Consider the following 18,747-nt stretch of genomic DNA (forward strand, 5'->3'; position numbering starts at 1 on the left):
TAAATATTAATATAAAGTGTTTTTCTGTCAGAATGCCAGTGTGTTGGATAAGGATGGAGAACGTATTAATATTATAAATATTAATATAAAGTGTGTTTCTGTCAGAATGCCAGTGTGTTGGATAAGGATGGAGAACGTATTAATATTATAAATATTAATATAAAGTGTTTTTCTGTCAGAATGCCAGTGTGTTGGATAAGGATGGAGAACGTATTAATATTATAAATATTAATATAAAGTGTGTTTCTGTCAGAATGCCAGTGTGTTGGATAAGGATGGAGAACGTATTAATATTATAAATATTAATATAAAGTGTGTTTCTGTCAGAATGCCAGTGTGTTGGATAAGGATGGAGAACGCTGCATGACCCCGGGGGACTTTGTCCAGAAGTACCTGGGTCTCCACACACAGATCCACCACAACCCTAAGACTGTGCAGCTCATCGCTGGAGTGGCCGACACCACTAAAGACGGGTACACACCACACACACACACACACACACACACACACACACACCACACACACACACACCACCGCACGCATGCACCGCACCACACACACACACACCACCGCACGCATGCACTGCAACACACACACACGCGCGTCCAGGTTATTGTAGTTAACTAAAACTAATAAAATAATAAACTAAATAACTAACTTGTTAACTTAAATAAATAAAAATGAGAATAAAAGAAAACAACTAACTAACTGAAACTGTATTGTGTCAAAACTAACAACAACAACATTATTGCCAACGTAGTTTTGGTTTTTGTCATTTTATAATCTTTTTGGGACGAAATCTTAATCTATTTATTTTGCTACCAGCTTTATACCGGCTGTCAGCACCACCGTTTGTATTATACAATACTACACTTACTCTGGCACACTAGCCGAAAGTATAAAAAACTAAAACTATTAAAACAAACTAAAACTAAAATGAAAAATCCAAAACACACACACACACACACACACACACACACACACACACACACACACACACACACACACACACACACACACACACACACACACACACACACACACACACACACACACACAGCTTATCATGGTTAATTGAGTAGGTTTATAGGTGTTGTCTGATTAGTGTTCATCATTACAGACACTTAACAGATAAGATAAGAGAGTGACAGGTAAAGTGTGTGTGTGTGTGTGTGTGTGTGTGTGTGTGTGTGTGTGTGTATTATTTCAACACACACTGACTGAGGTGTTTTTTTTACCTTAGTGTTGTCAATCATTCATTCATTAATTAATTAATTCATTCATTCATTCATTCATTCATTCATTCACACATTGATGCCCTGAAGGAGAAACAAAGTATTTAGAGGATAATTTACAGGTCATTTGTTACCAGGCAGAACTAAAGCTATGAGTCATTTACACAAGGTGAACACTTACCAGTGGAGGAAAAAGTACTCAAATGTTTTAATTAAGTAAAAGTATCAATACTGCCATGTAGAAGTACTCTGTGACAAGTTAAAGTCTGGAATTAAACATTTACTTGAGTTAAAGTGCAAAAGTATTTATATCAAAATGTACTTAAAGTACCAAAAGTAGAAAGTACTCATTACGCAGAATGTCCCATTTGACAAGTTTTCAAATGTATGAAATGTATAAGATCTGTTATTTTCAAATGGCCAAAATATATATATAGGGCTGAAGTGGTTAATGTATGTTTTGTAATAATAATCAAAATCTACAAAGTAACTAGTAACTAAAGTTTTCAAATAATTGTAGTGGAGTAAAAGTACAATATTTGCCTCTGAGATGTAGTGGAGTAGAAGTAAAAGTATTGAAAATGGGAAATACTCCAGTAAAGTAAAAAAAATCCTCAAAAGTGTACTTAACTCTCTCAGTGCCAATGAAATAAAAAAAATATTGCAAATTGCATTTTTTTTTTTTCAAAGTAAAAAAAAAGTGCTTAGGAAGCGAGATACAGCCTTTTTCAGTTCTACGTTAAACAAGGTATGGATGGAGCTGCAAATCTTCAGATAATGATATCTTGGGTTATCTTTTTTTTTTTTTTTCTGGATTTCTCGTTCTGGCACTGAGGGCATTCATAAAAAACTATAAATAACTCGGGGCTTGGCACTGAGAGAGTTAAGTACAGTACTTGAGTAAATGTACTTAGTTACTTTTCACCACTGATTATGTGTTTCCTTGTATCTGTCTTTCAGGCTGATCTCGTTCCAGGAGTTCCTGGCCTTTGAGTCGGTGCTCTGTGCTCCTGATGCTCTGTTCATCGTAGCCTTCCAGCTGTTTGACAAGACTGGCACCGGAGACATCTCCTTTGGTGTGTATGTGTGTGTGTGTGTGTGTGTGTGTGTTTGTGTGTGTGTGTGTGCCGTGCCCAGAATAGAGACACACCAGATTTAGAGAAAAAACTACAGGAAGAGAATTGAGTTTCAGTGTGCGCTTTAGAATGGGGGCCGACGTGATCGAAAAAACCGGATCCCAAATAATTCTGTTTCCGGTCTTGGAACCGGAAATGGATCCGAAAGTGCACCTGGAAAATTTTCAACGCGAATCGGCGGTTCGCGTAGATCTACGCGACTGGCACGCTGCGGCTTTAAATAGGTTCGCGTAGATCTACGCGATTGGCATTCAATGTGTTAATGATGGAATTAAACTCACTCGGTGCCGCGCTGTGAGCTTGTAGATCTGCTATTTTTGAATAGCCAAAGTATAAAATATTACTAAAATCTAAAATAACACAGATGTGTTCCTGGATTGACTGTTTAAAAACAACAAACAAATGTACTTTTTCTTTGTACACGGGTATCTTTACTAGTGTTTACTAGTGTTTATTAGTGTTTATTAGTGTTTATTAGTGTTTATTAGTGTTTATTAGTGTTTACTAGTGTTTATTAGTGTTTATTAGTGTTTACTAGTGTTTACTAGTGTTTATTAGTGTTTATTAGTGTTTACTAGTGTTTATTAGTGTTTATTAGTGTTTGAGTGTTTATTAGTGTTTATTAGTGTTTATTAGTGTTTACTAGTGTTTACTAGTGTTTATTAGTGTTTATTAGTGTTTATTAGTGTTTGAGTGTTTATTAGTGTTTATTAGTGTTTATTAGTGTTTACTAGTGTTTATTAGTGTTTATTAGTGTTTATTAGTGTTTACTAGTGTTTATTAGTGTTTATTAGTGTTTGAGTGTTTATTAGTGTTTATTAGTGTTTATTAGTGTTTACTAGTGTTTACTAGTGTTTACTAGTGTTTACTAGTGTTTATTAGTGTTTAGTCCTAATGGTGCTGCTGGTGGAGAAACACTTCATTCTTCACAGTTTGTTGTACGGTTATCGGATTATTATTAATCTGAGGACTAAGAGGGTCACACCATGCATCATGAACTTACACAATACTGCTCACACACACACACACACACACACACACACACACACACACACACGCACACACACTTACACACTAACACAATGCTGCTCACACACTTGCACACTTACACAATACTGCTCACACACACACTGCTAACACAATGCTGCTCACACACTGCACACACTTACACACTAACACAAAGCTGCTCACACACACATACACACACTGCTAACACAAAGCTGCTCACACACACACTGCTAACACAAAGCAGACGTCATCACCTCCAGCCTCATGTTATTCCATGAAGGAGCCTTTTAACTCATTCAATCCTTTTAACTCATTCAATCCTTTTAACTCATTCAATCCGCGAATCTGCATCTGTTTGTCATTTTTGCATTTCTTTGGCTATTCAAAAATAGCAGATCTACAAGCTCATAGCGCGGCACCGAGTGCCAGATCTGCAATTTCTTTGAAAAATCATGAAAATGTGTGCAAATCTTTGAATATTATGTATACATTTTTAAAGTGAACATTTTTAACTAACATCTTTGCTTTTAGGGATTCTACAAATGTCTTCTAAATCTTATGTTTCTATAATCAGTGGTGCTCAAACTTTTTCATGTCAAGGACCCCCAAAATATGTGTTTGGCCACGGCGGTCGTAGGCAGGCCGGGACGCAACGCACCGACTCCTGGCCAGGCAGCGTTGTAATGTGGTGTAATGTGGTGTAATGTGGTGTAATGTGGTGTAATGTGGTGTAATGTGGTGTAATGTGGTGTAATGTGGTGTAATGTGGTGTAATGTGGTGTAATGTGGTGTAATGTGGTGTAATGTGGTGTAATGTGGTGCAAGCCTACGTTCCTTTGTTATCGCCATTTTAATGCGAAAGTAGCAGATCTACAAGTTCAGACCAGTTTCTTTTTTGTATTGGTACCAGACACGGTATGTAGGTACGATGACGTCATCGCGCATTCACACATGGTCATTATAATAATAAATAATAATACATAAACACCGGACCGCTCATGGTCATTATAATAATAAATATAGAGAGAGAGAGAGAGAGAGAGCAACACTTACAGTCTATGAAACAAGGCACGCTCATTTATGGCAAAAGTACAAAAGTATTGGCATCAAAATATACTTAAAGTAGAAAGTATAGGCTACTCATTATGCCGAATGTCACGTTTTTCTTGTATTATTATGAAAAGGCTTTGAAACATGCTGTAACTCATTCACTGTGACGAAACCCCTCTTTCTGCGCCGAGTAGCGCGCGGAGCGCACACGGGTTGAATGCGGGGTCTGTCGTCCTAAAACACAATCGCCCCGGGTCAAAATCCAGCGACCATGGAGCGGCCGCGAATGGCCCGCTCAAAGGTGCGTGGGGCGGGGTGTTTTGGGACGACCGTTCCGGCTGCCCATGGAATGAATTGATGAAGTAAAACTCGTCTGTTTGCGCTGTAGCTGCGCCCTAATAATGTTGTTTTAGTTTATTTTTGTTCACGTATGCTATTAAAATAATGCAGCTATTGCAGTATTGGGCCTTAACATGTGATTAAAAGGTATATGTATTTGGCCCCTCATATATGAAATAAATAAATAAAATCTGATTTAAAATTGAAACTTGCAGCTAGCTGATCAATGCGTTTATGTGTTTACGTGTGGACAGGGATTTGTTTTTATCTTTGTCATGTGGCCAGGGAATCAGGGATTCTTTTTTAAAACAGAGGACTAAAATATCCGTTTAGAAAAAGATCCATATAAATGTAGCCTATAGGCCAGAAATTCTCGGAGCGTCTGTTCTCCTGGACAAGTCTGGGCTTAACCATTACAGGCTTAATAAATGACGCTATAGAATAGAATCATTCATTTTATCCCGCAGGAGCGAGCGCTTCTCAGCACCAGCCGTGGCCGAATTAGAGATTTGATAGATAGATTTGATAGGTCATTTTTGGACAATTCTGACAGCACTACTAAGCACGCACATACGCAAAGGAATGCATGTATACCAAACAGAGAGGAGCGTTCGGAATTAAGTGTTTACATGGTCAATTCCGATTGGTATATCCCGATTCAAACGGTCTATACCACCCCTCCTAACCCCAATGAAAATTCATTGGGGTCAGACTGGAATGGAATATTCTATTCCAATTGAGGTGTTTACATGAGCATTTCTATTCTGAATGAATTCATCCATTCATTCATTCCGAATAAAACAGTCCATGTACCCGCAGCCTGTGTGAGCCAATAAGAAAGAAAAACCAGTGTTGTTTCCTCTGGATGCCTTCTTAGTTTAGGCAGTGGGTGCTCAGCTATGTCTACAACATACAACATGTATGTTTAAAAGAGGGGCCAGTATCACTGTTTCATCTAATCTGCTCTGAGGAAGGCTGCGGCCCAAACGCGTTAGCGTTCTCGCAATAAAATGAGAAACTACATCTGAGCCACTCTCCTGCAGTATTTATTTTATTATTTGTGTGTGTGTGTGTGTGTGTGTGTGTGTGTGTGTGTGTGTGTGTGTGTGTGTGTGTGTACACAGAGAATGTGCGGGACATCTTCAGTCAGACCACGGTCCATCATCACATCCCCTTCAACTGGGACTGTGAGTTCATCCGGCTGCACTTCGGACACGACCGCAAGAAACGCCTCAGTTACCTGGAGTTCACACAGTTCCTACAGGTACACAGGAAAATAGCTGATCTGCAAGCTCTCAATGCGTCTGCTTGTAGATCGGCTATTTCTGGTTATTATATTGAGATCCAACCCGATCTCGCACAACGTAGTACACATTACACAGACTGTCATTCTGTTCATAGACACCTAGAAAACCAGAGAATCTGTACATAGCCTCCTCACGTCTCCTCCATTGACTGAACCATGTCAGAGGCCCGTAGTCTCAAGTGAACTGGAGCCACGTGAGGGACCACTGAGTGAGCTGAAGCCAACGAGTTGCCATGCCGCTCGCTTGAGACTACTCGGCGCCGTTTGAGTTATGTACCGATAGAGTTATGTACAGATAGAGTTATGTACAGATAGAGTTATGTACAGATAGAGTTATGTACAGATAGAGTTATGTACCGATAGAGTTATGTACAGATAGAGTTATGTACAGATAGAGTTATGTACAGATAGAGTTATGTACAGATAGAGTTATGTACAGATAGAGTTATGTACCGATAGTCACAGAATGGTAAACCATGTTGTGGGGACTGCTCTGCTTCCGTGTTGCAACCCGTTAACGCCCACCGTGGGATTGGCGGCTCATATGCACGGCTTTTCAGGTTTTCTAGCTGTCTGTTAGCATGGAATGACATCCGTGCGATGTATACTAAACTGTGTGAGATCAGGCTGTGAGATCAGACCCTCCTTTCACACTGTTTCACACTGTTTCACACATTATGACGTGGCATGTTTCTGGCATTTCTTTTAGCTCTTGTTCATTTGATTTTCCTATTTGTCTCATCTGTTTAGATATAGCTGATATATATGTCACTTTTACCTTAGCGCTAGGTATGCTCTTAGCTGCTTGTTTTAGAAGAGAATGCACTTCAGACTTCTGGTGATTAGTAGTTTTGTTCCCTACCTATGTTGATGCACTTATTGTAAGTCTCTTTGGATAAAGGCGTCTGCTAAATGACTGTAATGTAATGTAATGTAATGTAATGTAATGTAATCTACAAGCTCTCAATGCATCTGCTTGTAGATCGGCTATTTCTGGTTATTATATTGAGATCAGACCCTCCTTTCACGCCGCTTCACAAATCACACATTAAGACGTGGCATGTTTCATCCATGAGATGTTCTGTCTGCTTCTCATCCATGAGATGTTGTGTTTGTGATCTTCTCATCCATGAGATGTTGTGTTTGTGATCTTCTCATCCATGAGATGTTGTGTTTGTGTTCTTCTCATCCATGAGATGTTGTGTTTGTGATCTTCTCATCCATGAGATGTTGTGTTTGTGATCTTCTCATCCATGAGATGTTGTGTTTGTGTTCTTCTCATCCATGAGATGTTGTGTTTGTGTTCTTCTCATCCATGAGATGTTGTGTTTGTGATCTTCTCATCCATGAGATGTTGTGTTTGTGTTCTTCTCATCCATGAGATGTTGTGTTTGTGATCTTCTCATCCATGGTACAGGAGCTGCAGCTGGAGCACGCCCGCCAGGCGTTCCTCCAGAAGGACAAGGAGAAGAACGGGGTGATCTGTGCCATGGACTTCAGTGACATCATGGCCACCATCAGACACCACATGCTCACACCCTTCACCGAGGAGAACCTGGTGTCGGTGAGGACGGGGGGGGCGGGGGGGGGGGAAGCGGTGTTTCCCAAACATAACTGGTTTTATGGGTGACTATTAGGGCTGCAGGAACAAATCCATTTGAATACGAATCACGATTCTCATGTTGGACGATTCAGAATCCATTCTCATTAACACATCGACCACCAGAGGTTAATCTCATAATGTACTCACCAGTGCCAAGGTGTTATTGTTGTTTTTTTGTTTTTTTCATGTCGCCATAGATCTTGTTAAAATCCTTAAGATTGAGCCGTACACGGTCTGTTTACATCGGCGACATCTCACTGCTTCTACCAGTGAAGACCACGTGTCAAACGGGGCATCCATGTTGTAGTTAGAACGGTTTACGTTAAACAGTGATATGCGAGGAGAAAAAACTACAAGGAGAAAATGGTGTTTCAGTTTCGTCTGCAGAACGAGGGCGGACGTGATCGTCAAAACCGGATCCCAAATAATTCTGTTTCCGGTCATCAAACCGGAAGCGGAAATGGATCAAAAAATTCCGAAAGCGCTTAACAGTATTTAACGGACCGTAGGACTACGTTCTTGGCGGTTAATGTGTTAAAAAAAACATTATTTATTTTTAAATATGTTTTCTTTTTTTTCCTGTGCAGTATTTTTGTATAATGACATTTTTGAGAAGTGGAAACTTCTGGACTGAATCGGGGAAAAAAAACGATTTTGAATCGAGAATCGTTTGTTTTGAAAACAAATGAAAAAAAAGTGAATCGTGACCCCAAGAACCTGAATGGAATGGTGAGATAGCAGACGATGCACAGCCCAGTCACTATGAGGCATGGAACAATTTATCTTAAATCCATTTAAATCCATTCAATAAAAGGTGAATCGCGATGCAAAAAAATTGCCAGATGGTGGAAAACGTTCAAAACCGGAAACCGAAACCGAAACCGAAAACGTGTTTCATTAGAGCGAGTGTGAAAACATCTAAATACAGCTGGTAGTGACGCCGCTGATCAGCTGATCAACACACGTTGAAAGGCTAAAGATACCAAGGATTAGACAGTGACGTCACTGACGTCTGAAAAGACGAGCAAAAGAAACCTCTCTTATACTTAGTAAGAGAGTTTTCAGTCATTTTCTGCTGTATTGAAAAGAGGATCAGAGAAAACACAGTTTTTCTTTATTTTTTAAAGAAGAAAATAGTGTATTTGACAGTTGAGACGGTTGTATTTTGGGGAAGTACTGTAAACACTGTGAACATACATTACGTAACACGGTGTCTGCTCTGATCTCATAGACCTCATATCAGTGACTAATAGCAGCAGAATGATAAGATAAGATAAGCTTTATTGATCCTCGTGGGTAAATCCTGCTGTCACAGTAGACACAGTAAAACCACATCTATACCTGCTCTATGACACTGTGGTTCTACACCTTTTCAGGCCCCAACCCCCCAAAAGAATCCTATTTGAACTGGGGACCCCCAAAATAATCATATTTGAACTGGGGACCCCCAAAAGAATCCTATTTGAACTGGGGACCCCCCACCCTGACAGTGGAGTGTAGGAGTTGAGGCATTACATTTAGATTCACTCGGTTCCACAGATAAATGTTGTGAAAATAGCAGATCTACAAGCTCACCTCTTCAGACTCCAGCTCAGCCCGTAGCACTTGCCCTCCTAGCCTTGACGACCTAGCAGTCTAATGCCAAGATATATAACTATATATATATATATATATATATAACTATCTAATGCAAAGATATATAACTATATCTATATATATATATATATAACTATCTAATGCAAAGATATATAACTATATCTATATATATATATAACTATCTAATGCAAAGATATATAACTATATCTATATCTATATATAACTATCTAATGCAAAGATATATAACTATATCTATATATATATATAACTATCTAATGCAAAGATATATAACTATATCTATATCTATGTATATAACTATCTAATGCAAAGATATATAACTATATCTCTCTATATATATATAACTATCTAATGCAAAGATATATAACTATATCTATATCTATATATAACTATCTAATGCAAAGATATATAACTATATCTATATCTATGTATATAACTATCTAATGTAAAGATATATAACTATATCTCTATATATATATATAACTATCTAATGCAAAGATATATAACTATATCTATATATATATATAACTATCTAATGCAAAGATATATAACTATATCTATATATATATATAGGTCCCCACGGTCATGAAATTCCTGGAAATATTTTGAAATTGAAAAAAAAAAAATCCAGTACTGGAAAAGTTTGGGAATTGATCAAAGGTCCTGGAATTTATCAAGGGTCCTGGAAAAATATTTGGCTATGCATTGTTTTTGGCTATTGATTTTGTTAATACAAAACATTTTCATAAACATGTATAACATTACACGAAATATGTAACATAAGTAGTTTTTCGCCGAACGGGCTGTGTGATGGCATATATTATTTAAATAAAATAAGTCATACGGATGCCATAATGAGTCTTCCAGTGAGCTATGCCCTAATTTTGCACGAAATTTTGAATGAAATTGTACTTTTCTATATTCTATGCTTTATTTTTGCTACACTGCCTATCTTTGGGCATTCTACATAGGAGTAAGAGACACATTATTGCGCTGAATGATTGTTATATAGGCCTGGAAATTGGGCTAAATATTCTGGAAAAGTTTTGGAAAAGTTTTGGAAATTCATTGCTAAAAATGTGTGGGGACCCTGTATATAACTATCTAATCTAATCTAATGCAAGATATATAACTATAACTATATCTATGTATATATTCAATTCAATTCAATTCAATTCAATTCAATTCAATTCAATTCAAACAACTTTATTTTCCTTTCGGAACTTCGTTTGTGCAGTGGTTAAAAGACAAACATACATATAGTCAATACATATATACCTATGTCACTATAAAAGGCACAAAGTTCATTTAAAACTACTACTTAAAAGCATGATAAAACTTAAAAGCATGATAAAAAATAATATATTATATTGCAACCCATGTGTTAGCGTGTATGTCACAGGGTGAATGGAGAACCAGGTAGATTGAAGACAGAGCGCTCGTTTTTAGGCACGGGGCTTCGGGGCGAGGCGGGGCTTTTCGAGATAGGGTTTATTAGCGAGGCTCGCGAGGAGGAGGAGGAGAAGGAGGACGCGGCACTGCGAGGCGGGGGTTTATTACGTGAGGCGAGGAGGAGCTCCTCCTCGCGAAATAAACCGTCCTCCTTCTGAGAAGGGGGACGGTTTATTTCGCGAGGAGGAGCTCCTCCTCGCGAAATAAACCGTCCTCCTCCTCCGAGGAGGAGAAGGAGAACGCGGAGAGGCGGGGCTTTGATGTGCCGAGACCTGTCTTTTGTTGTTCCCCCCCACATAGCAACCAGGAAGCTACGCTAGGGGAACGCTGAACACGCGTGCACACGCACACGCTTGTCCACGACGGAGGCGCGCCGACAAGTGGAGCTTGAGGCCGAGGAAGCGCGCCCTCGCGCCTCCAGGCGCGAGTGCCCGCGCTGACCGGCCGATGCTCCACTTGTCGACTCAGCGCCGTTTGAGTTGTAAACCGATAGGGACAGAATAGTTCTTTTCATGGATCACTGTGTGTGTGTGTGTGTGTGTGTGTGTGTGTGTGTGTGTGTGTGTGTGTGTGTGTGTGTGTGTGTGTGTGTGTGTGTGTGTGTGTGTGTGTGTGTGTGTGTGTGTGTGTGTGTGTCAGGGAGAAAGTAAAACAAAAGCCAGAACACAATAAAAGTATCTTAACAGTCCTGCTTTCAATAAACCAAAAAAAGCATGAGCGCGTGTGTGTGCGCTTGTGTGTGTGTGTGTGTGTGTGTGTGTGTGACTGTGTGTGTGTGGTCGCAGCCATATATGTTTGTGCACAAGCCTGGCTTGTGGCTCCCTCTAGTGTTGCTTCTACAGAATTGCTGGGTGGGTGGTAAAAACGAACGCGCCTTCTTCAATCTACCTGGTTCTCCATTCACCCTGTAACATGTACACTACTAGCGTCCATCAGGTGGAATAGTCCAACGTGTTTGAGGGAGGGAGGGAGGGAGGGAGGGGGGGGGGGGGGGGGGGCTCCACCAGACCTAGATGTTCAGCAGTCTGATGGAGGTAGGTACAAAGCTATCTGAGCCCCTTTTTGAGAGTTTCGAAGCTCTGTAACGACGGCCTGAGGGCATCAGTTTGTAGTGTGTATGAAGTGTGTGTGTATTGTCCTGAACTATTTTATATAACTATCTAATGCAAAGATATATAACTATATCTATATATATATAACTATCTAATGCAAAGATATATAACTATATCTATATATATATAACTATCTAATGCAAAGATATATAACTATATCTATATCTATGTATATAACTATCTAATGCAAAGATATATAACTATATCTATATATATATATGTATATATCTATATATAACTATCAAAGGTTAAAATGTCATTGTTTGTATAGTTTCAATCCTATAGTGCAGGGGTCTTCAACAGGGGGTCCGGGACTCCTAGGGGGTCCTCAGAGTTACTACAGGGGGGCCACCAAATCTGTGTGTGATAGGACTTTTTCTTTTACATGAACCACTTGAACCCTAGCATCCCTTTTCTGAGGAGAACTTTAGCCAAAAATAGCTGATCTACAAGCTCACAACGCCTCGCGCTGCGAGGCGTTGTGAGCTTGTAGATCGGCTATTATTGGCAAGGAGGTGTAGGCTTAGAGGGAAAAAAGACCAGACCAAGTAAAAAAAAGAGTTTAATCTGAAACACAATTGTATACAGTATGTAGTGGTGTACTGCTTCATCTCTCTCTCTCGGCTAGGGGGTCCTTGGTAGCAGAGACCCCCTGCTACAGTGCATATAGTTTCAATGTACAAATTATTGATTGTTTGATATTCTACTGCATGGGTTCCCAAACCTTTCAGCCCGCGACCCCAAAATAATGCGGCCATTGACTCGCGACCCCACCTAACCCCCGAGGTAATTTATGCACATAAACTTGCACGTTCGGTGTGCATTTGTAATGTATTAAAATGTTTTTTCTTTTCTTTTCTAACACATTGTGTGCCAAAAACGGTCCGGACCGTTTTTGAGAATCCATGCGGGGAGGGCCATAAACGGTCTGGACAGTTTTTGGCCCAATTTTATTTTTATACGTGGGGCCCACGTGGGGCGCTCTAACGAAACTTTGGGATCATTCAAGGAGTCTCTAAGAAGGAGAGGCTGGATGTGGATCCATGTCAAAAATCCTTCCGGTCGGCCGCTCCAATGTTAACTCCTTGACTAAAAGCTTAATATCTCCATTTCTTTTTAACGTGGTGGAAGTGAGCCGTTTTCGATCGGCGATCACTCTGCAATGGAGGATCGCGCAATAAAGAAATATTATTGTTCCAGGCGTTAGTTGGGACCCTCCGCCGTCTCGCACGCATGCTTTGTTTACATGCACTTCCGCGTCGGGGCTTCTACAGCACGAAACGTATCAACGTAAGTGGATGGAAGATATGCAGGCACTGAACGTATAATATTTTAATAAACCAGGGAATGTGTTGAGAGCGAATGCTAAATGTAAATACACAGAATAAAGTTGTGTGTCTGTGTTGTTCCTCTGTCAGGCAGCAGGGGGCAGCACCACTCATGTGGTCAGTTTCTCCTACTTCAATGCCTTCAACTCTCTGCTGAACAACATGGAGCTGATCCGTAAGATCTACAGTACACTGTCTGGGACACGCACAGACACACTGGTGACTAAAGGTACACACACACACACACACACACACACACACACACACACACACACACACACACACACACACACTGTCTGGGACACGCACAGACACACTGGTGACTAAAGGTACACACACACACACACACACACACACCCTGTCTGGGACACGCACAGACACACTGGTTACTAAAGGTACACACACACACACACACACACACACACACACTGTCTGGGACACACACAGACACACTGGTTACTAAAGGTACACACACACACACTGTCTGGGACACGCACAGACACACTGGTTACTAAAGGTACACACACACACACACACACACACACACACACACTGTCTGGGACACGCACAGACACACTGGTTACTAAAGGTACACACACACACACACACACACACACACACACACACACACACACTGTCTGGGACACGCACAGACACACTGGTTACTAAAGGTACACACACACACACACACACACACACACACACACACACACACACACACACACACTCTGTCTGGGACACGCACAGACATTACATTACAGTCATTTAGCAGACGCTTTTATCCAAAGAGACTTACAATAAGTGTATTCAACATAGGTAGGGAACTAAAACTACTAATCACCAGAAGTCTGAAGTGCATTTTCTGCAACACACTGGTTACTAAAGGCACACACACACACACACACACACACACACACACACACTGTCTGGGACACGCACAGACACACTGGTTACTAAAGGTACACACACACACACACACACACACACACACACACACTGTCTGGGACACGCACAGACACACTGGTTACTAAAGGTACACACACACACACACACACACACACACACACACACACACACACACACTCTGTCTGGGACACGCACAGACATTACATTACAGTCATTTAGCAGACGCTTTTATCCAAAGAGACTTACAATAAGTGTATTCAACATAGGTAGGGAACTAAAACTACTAATCACCAGAAGTCTGAAGTGCATTTTCTGCAACACACTGGTTACTAAAGGTACACACACACACACACACACACACACACATATATATATATATATATATATATATATATATATATATATATATATATATATATATATATATATATATATATATATATATATATATATATATATATATATATATATATATATATATATATATATCAACACATTGTGGGCTTGTAGATCTGCTATTTTCAAAAGATTTTTATACATTTGAAAACTTGAAATGGGACTCTCTCTCTCTCTCTCTCTCTCTCTCTCTCCCCCCCCCTCCCCCCCACAGAGGAGTTTGTCCATGCAGCCAATAAGTTTGGTCAGATAACTCCTATGGAGATAGACATCCTGTACCAGCTGTCAGGTCTGCACTCTCCCTCTGGGTAAGAGCCTACCTTTATACCCTGTATACCCCTTACCCTACCTATATAACCTTTATACCCCTTACCCTACCTTTATACCATTTATACCCCTTACCCTACCTTTATACCCCTTACCCTACCTTTATACCCCTTACCCTACCTTTATACCCCTTACCCTACCTTTATACCCCTTACCCTGCCTTTATACCCCTTACCCTACCTTTATACCCTTTATACCCCTTACCCTACCTTTATACCCCTTACCCTACCTTTATACCCCCTTTATACCCCTTACCCTACCTTTATACCCCTTACCCTACCTTTATACCCCTTACCCTACCTTTATACCCCCTTTATACCCCTTACCCTACCTTTATACCCCTTACCCTACCTTTATACCCCTTACCCTACCTTTATACCCCCTTTATACCCCTTACCCTACCTTTATACCCCTTACCCTACCTTTATACCCCTTACCCTACCTTTATACCCCCTTTATACCCCTTACCCTACCTTTATACCCCTTACCCTACCTTTATACCCCTTACCCTACCTTTATACCCCCTTTATACCCCTTACCCTACCTTTATACCCCTTACCCTACCTTTATACCCCTTACCCTACCTTTATACCCCTTACCCTACCTTTATACCCCTTACCCTATACACAAATCCACGGAGCGCTGCCCTGGGCGCAGCCATTGCTGCGGTGTCAACTCTCAACGGACGCGACACCGCAGCAATGGCCGCCTACAGGCAGCGCGTCTGTGGATTCGTCTATTACTCACCCCATGCAGACTTGAATTCATAGACATGTTGTAGTTTGTGTCTCATTCCTAAGCCAAAAATGTGATGACAAGCAGCGGTTCCGGTAGGAGACACAAAGGAGACTCTTTGTGTCTCCTACCGGGACTGCTGACGGTTAAAATAAACTGTTAGTATAGGATTTAGAAGACATTTGTAGAATCCCCCAGAAGCAAAGATTTGAGTTAAAAATGTTTGCTTCAAAAACATATATATTTAAAGATTTGCACAAATGTCCATGATTTTTCTCCCAAAAATAGCACATCTGAAGGTAAATGACTTCAAGGTCAAAGTCGATGACACAATCATCTCTGGCAAAGAAGAGATGACCTATTTGGGATGTATTCTTGACACATACCTGACAGGAGAAAGCATGGCAACAAAGGTGGTCAAAGGAGTAAACCAGATTTATGGGCAGAGTTACCTCTTTTGTCAACCCTCAGGCCCTCAGGACCCTCTCAGGGGCCCTGATTCAGCCCCTTTTTGACTATGCTAGCTCCTCTTGGTACTCCAACACCTCAGTGTCACTGAAGACTAAGCTTCAAACCTCCCAAAACAAACTGATTCGACTACCTCTCGGACTGGGGCCCATGACCCACCTCTCTCCCATTCACTTTACCAGCCTAGGCTGGCTCAGGGTGGAAGACAGGGTTAAACAACTAAAAATGGGACTGGTCTTCAAAATTGTAAATGCAGATTTGCCCGTAATGCCCCCTATACCCGCATATCTGTCAAAATACCTCCAAAAAGTTAGTGACACCCACAGTCACGAAACTAGAGTGAGCGTAAACAACAATCTGGTACCACCCACCCATAAAACAAATGGAACAATGGAATAGTCTAACCCCATCCCTCAAAAAATGCAGTTCGCTGGGCCCATTCAAAACAGCCCTAAAAATTCATCTTTCTGGAGGCCAAAAGAGGAGTTAGTACCAGTTTCCCGGTAGACAGACGACCCCCCTCCCCTTTTGTGTCATGATGGTGATGATAATAATAATAATAATGATGATAATGAATGTGTCATGATGGTGATGATAATAATAATAATAATAATGATGATAATTAATGTGTCATGATGGTGATAATAATAAATGTATGTGATGGGTCCTCAGGCGTCTCAACCTGTCTGACATTGAGAGGATAGCACCGCTAGAGGAAGGCTCTCTGCCTCACCACCTGGTGGAAGCACAGAAACAGGTACGTTACTAGTTACTTTGTAGATATACATTATTATTAGGGGTGTGCCGATATATCGTCCCGCGATATATCGCGATACGTTTTCGTGACGATATGTATCGTTTTGGGGGGAAAATATATCGTTTTGATTTTTTTTTTTTTTTTTTTACAATAATAATAATCAGGCATGCAAACAGCCCCGAGGGGAAAAGGGTGACAACATGTTGTTTTTTTCGGGTCAGGTGTCACACTATTGCCCTATTTGGATTCAAAACGGCTATTGTAGCTGAAAAGCTACAAGTTTGCGTCTGAATAATGCAAAAACAGAATTATTTGTTTGCATTTTTTCTCCCCCATATATTTTCATAATAAAAAAGTGCGTATCGTATCGAAATCGTATCGAAGTTGTGAGCCAAATATCGTATCGTATCGTTTGGTGAAATGAGTGTATCGGCACACCCCTAATTATTATAAAACATACATTAACCACTCTAGCCATGTTTTATACCTATAGGCTATTTGAAGCTGAGCTTCAAATAGATCTTGTAGAGCTTGTAGATCTGCTATTTTCAAACACTAGTACTTTTACTTTTGGTACTTTAAGTATATTTTGATGCCAATACTTTTTGGAACACAGGCCTTTTACTGGTAACAGAGTATTTTTGTATTGTGGTATTGCTACTTTTACTTAAGTAAAATATCTGAGTACTTCTTCCACCACTTACTCTAAGGTCTATCTCTAAAAGATGATTTGAATCTAAAGATAATTGTATTCAACACAATACTTGTCTCTGCATATTATAATCTGCTGCAGTGTCAGTGTCTCTGTGGTAAGTACGTGGTTTTGGAGCTCTGTTCTTTCTCTCTCATGTTCCCCGTCTGTCAAGCTACCAGACATTAGAAATGTTCTGTAAACATCTTACAACCAGTGTTCATGTTCATTTAGATTTAGTCCTAGTCTTTAGAGTAAAGTTCCATTTAGTTTTAGTCATATTTTACACATCTGAAATGTTTTAGTTTTTGTCTAGTTTTAGTCGATTAAATATCATGAAATTATAGTCGAGTAAATCTACAGTTGATTTAGTCGACTATAATGTATTTTAGTGGTGCCTTGATTGTAGCCTGGTAAACCCCCCTCCCTCAGGAAGGAGTCTGGTCTACAGACCTGTATGAAGGAGTCTGGTCTACAGACCTGTATGGGAGGAGTCTGGTCTACAGACCTGTATGGGCCATTTGGGAGCTGGGCTGGATTAGTACAGTTGACTGACAACCCCTTCAGCCAATCAGGAGTCCGTTCCCCTTCGGCCAATCAGCAGCTCATTTTCCCCATCCCCAGCCAAGTATGACACAGGGGGACTTTTGAAGGGGCCATGCCCAAAATAGGTTGCTTTATTCGGATACATACGTGTCACTGCCCGCCCCGGCCGGTTCTCTGAATTTTTATTTTTAAATATGCTTTGTCATGATTAATTGACCACATATATTAAGTTAAACAACTAAGTTCTATCCAAACGATATCTTACAAGTAAATTCCCTGCCTCAAAAAAGAAGTTTGAGAGCGTTTTAAAGTTTTAAAACCGGGCAAACAAGATGGCGGCCCGTTCCATTTTTGTCGGCTGCAGTCGGTTCCATTCGGTTTCACTCGAACTCGCCACCTGATTGGCCAACCGACAGTTATGAACTGTGAAGAAACGCCCAGACAGGCCTGTAGGCCACGCCCAGACAGGCCTGTAGGCCACGCCCAGACAGGCCTGTAGGCCAGACTCACTTCTGACAACAAATGGAAATTAGTTTTCTGGAGGGAGGGGTTTACCAGGCTACCTTGATGGCGTCGTAATGGCTGATTTGGCGTCGACGCATTGTGAGCTTGTAGATCTGCTATTTTCAGACCACAACCACACATAAACTGACTTATATTTTTGTTCTACTGGATCTCTTCTCCTCTAGTCTTAGTTCTACTGGATCTCTTCTCCACTAGTCTTAGTTCTACTGGATC

General features: G+C 40.5%; 1 protein-coding gene across 1 annotated transcript in view; it reads left to right on the forward strand.

The window, feature by feature from the left end:
* LOC308094389 (electrogenic aspartate/glutamate antiporter SLC25A12, mitochondrial-like) overlaps nt 1-18,747 on the forward strand; it is a 44,127-nt gene that overhangs the window by 10,445 nt on the left and 14,935 nt on the right. Inside the window, exons 3-9 of the mRNA XM_080441015.1 lie at nt 328-473; nt 2,196-2,311; nt 5,893-6,032; nt 7,492-7,638; nt 13,274-13,412; nt 14,700-14,793; nt 16,688-16,772. Coding sequence (XP_080297141.1) covers nt 328-473; nt 2,196-2,311; nt 5,893-6,032; nt 7,492-7,638; nt 13,274-13,412; nt 14,700-14,793; nt 16,688-16,772 — 867 coding nt within the window. The remainder of the gene's footprint in view (nt 1-327; nt 474-2,195; nt 2,312-5,892; nt 6,033-7,491; nt 7,639-13,273; nt 13,413-14,699; nt 14,794-16,687; nt 16,773-18,747) is intronic.

This window comes from Gymnoscopelus braueri (genome assembly GCF_963280865.1).
Source record: "Gymnoscopelus braueri genome assembly, chromosome: 10".
Taxonomy (NCBI): domain Eukaryota; kingdom Metazoa; phylum Chordata; class Actinopteri; order Myctophiformes; family Myctophidae; genus Gymnoscopelus; species Gymnoscopelus braueri.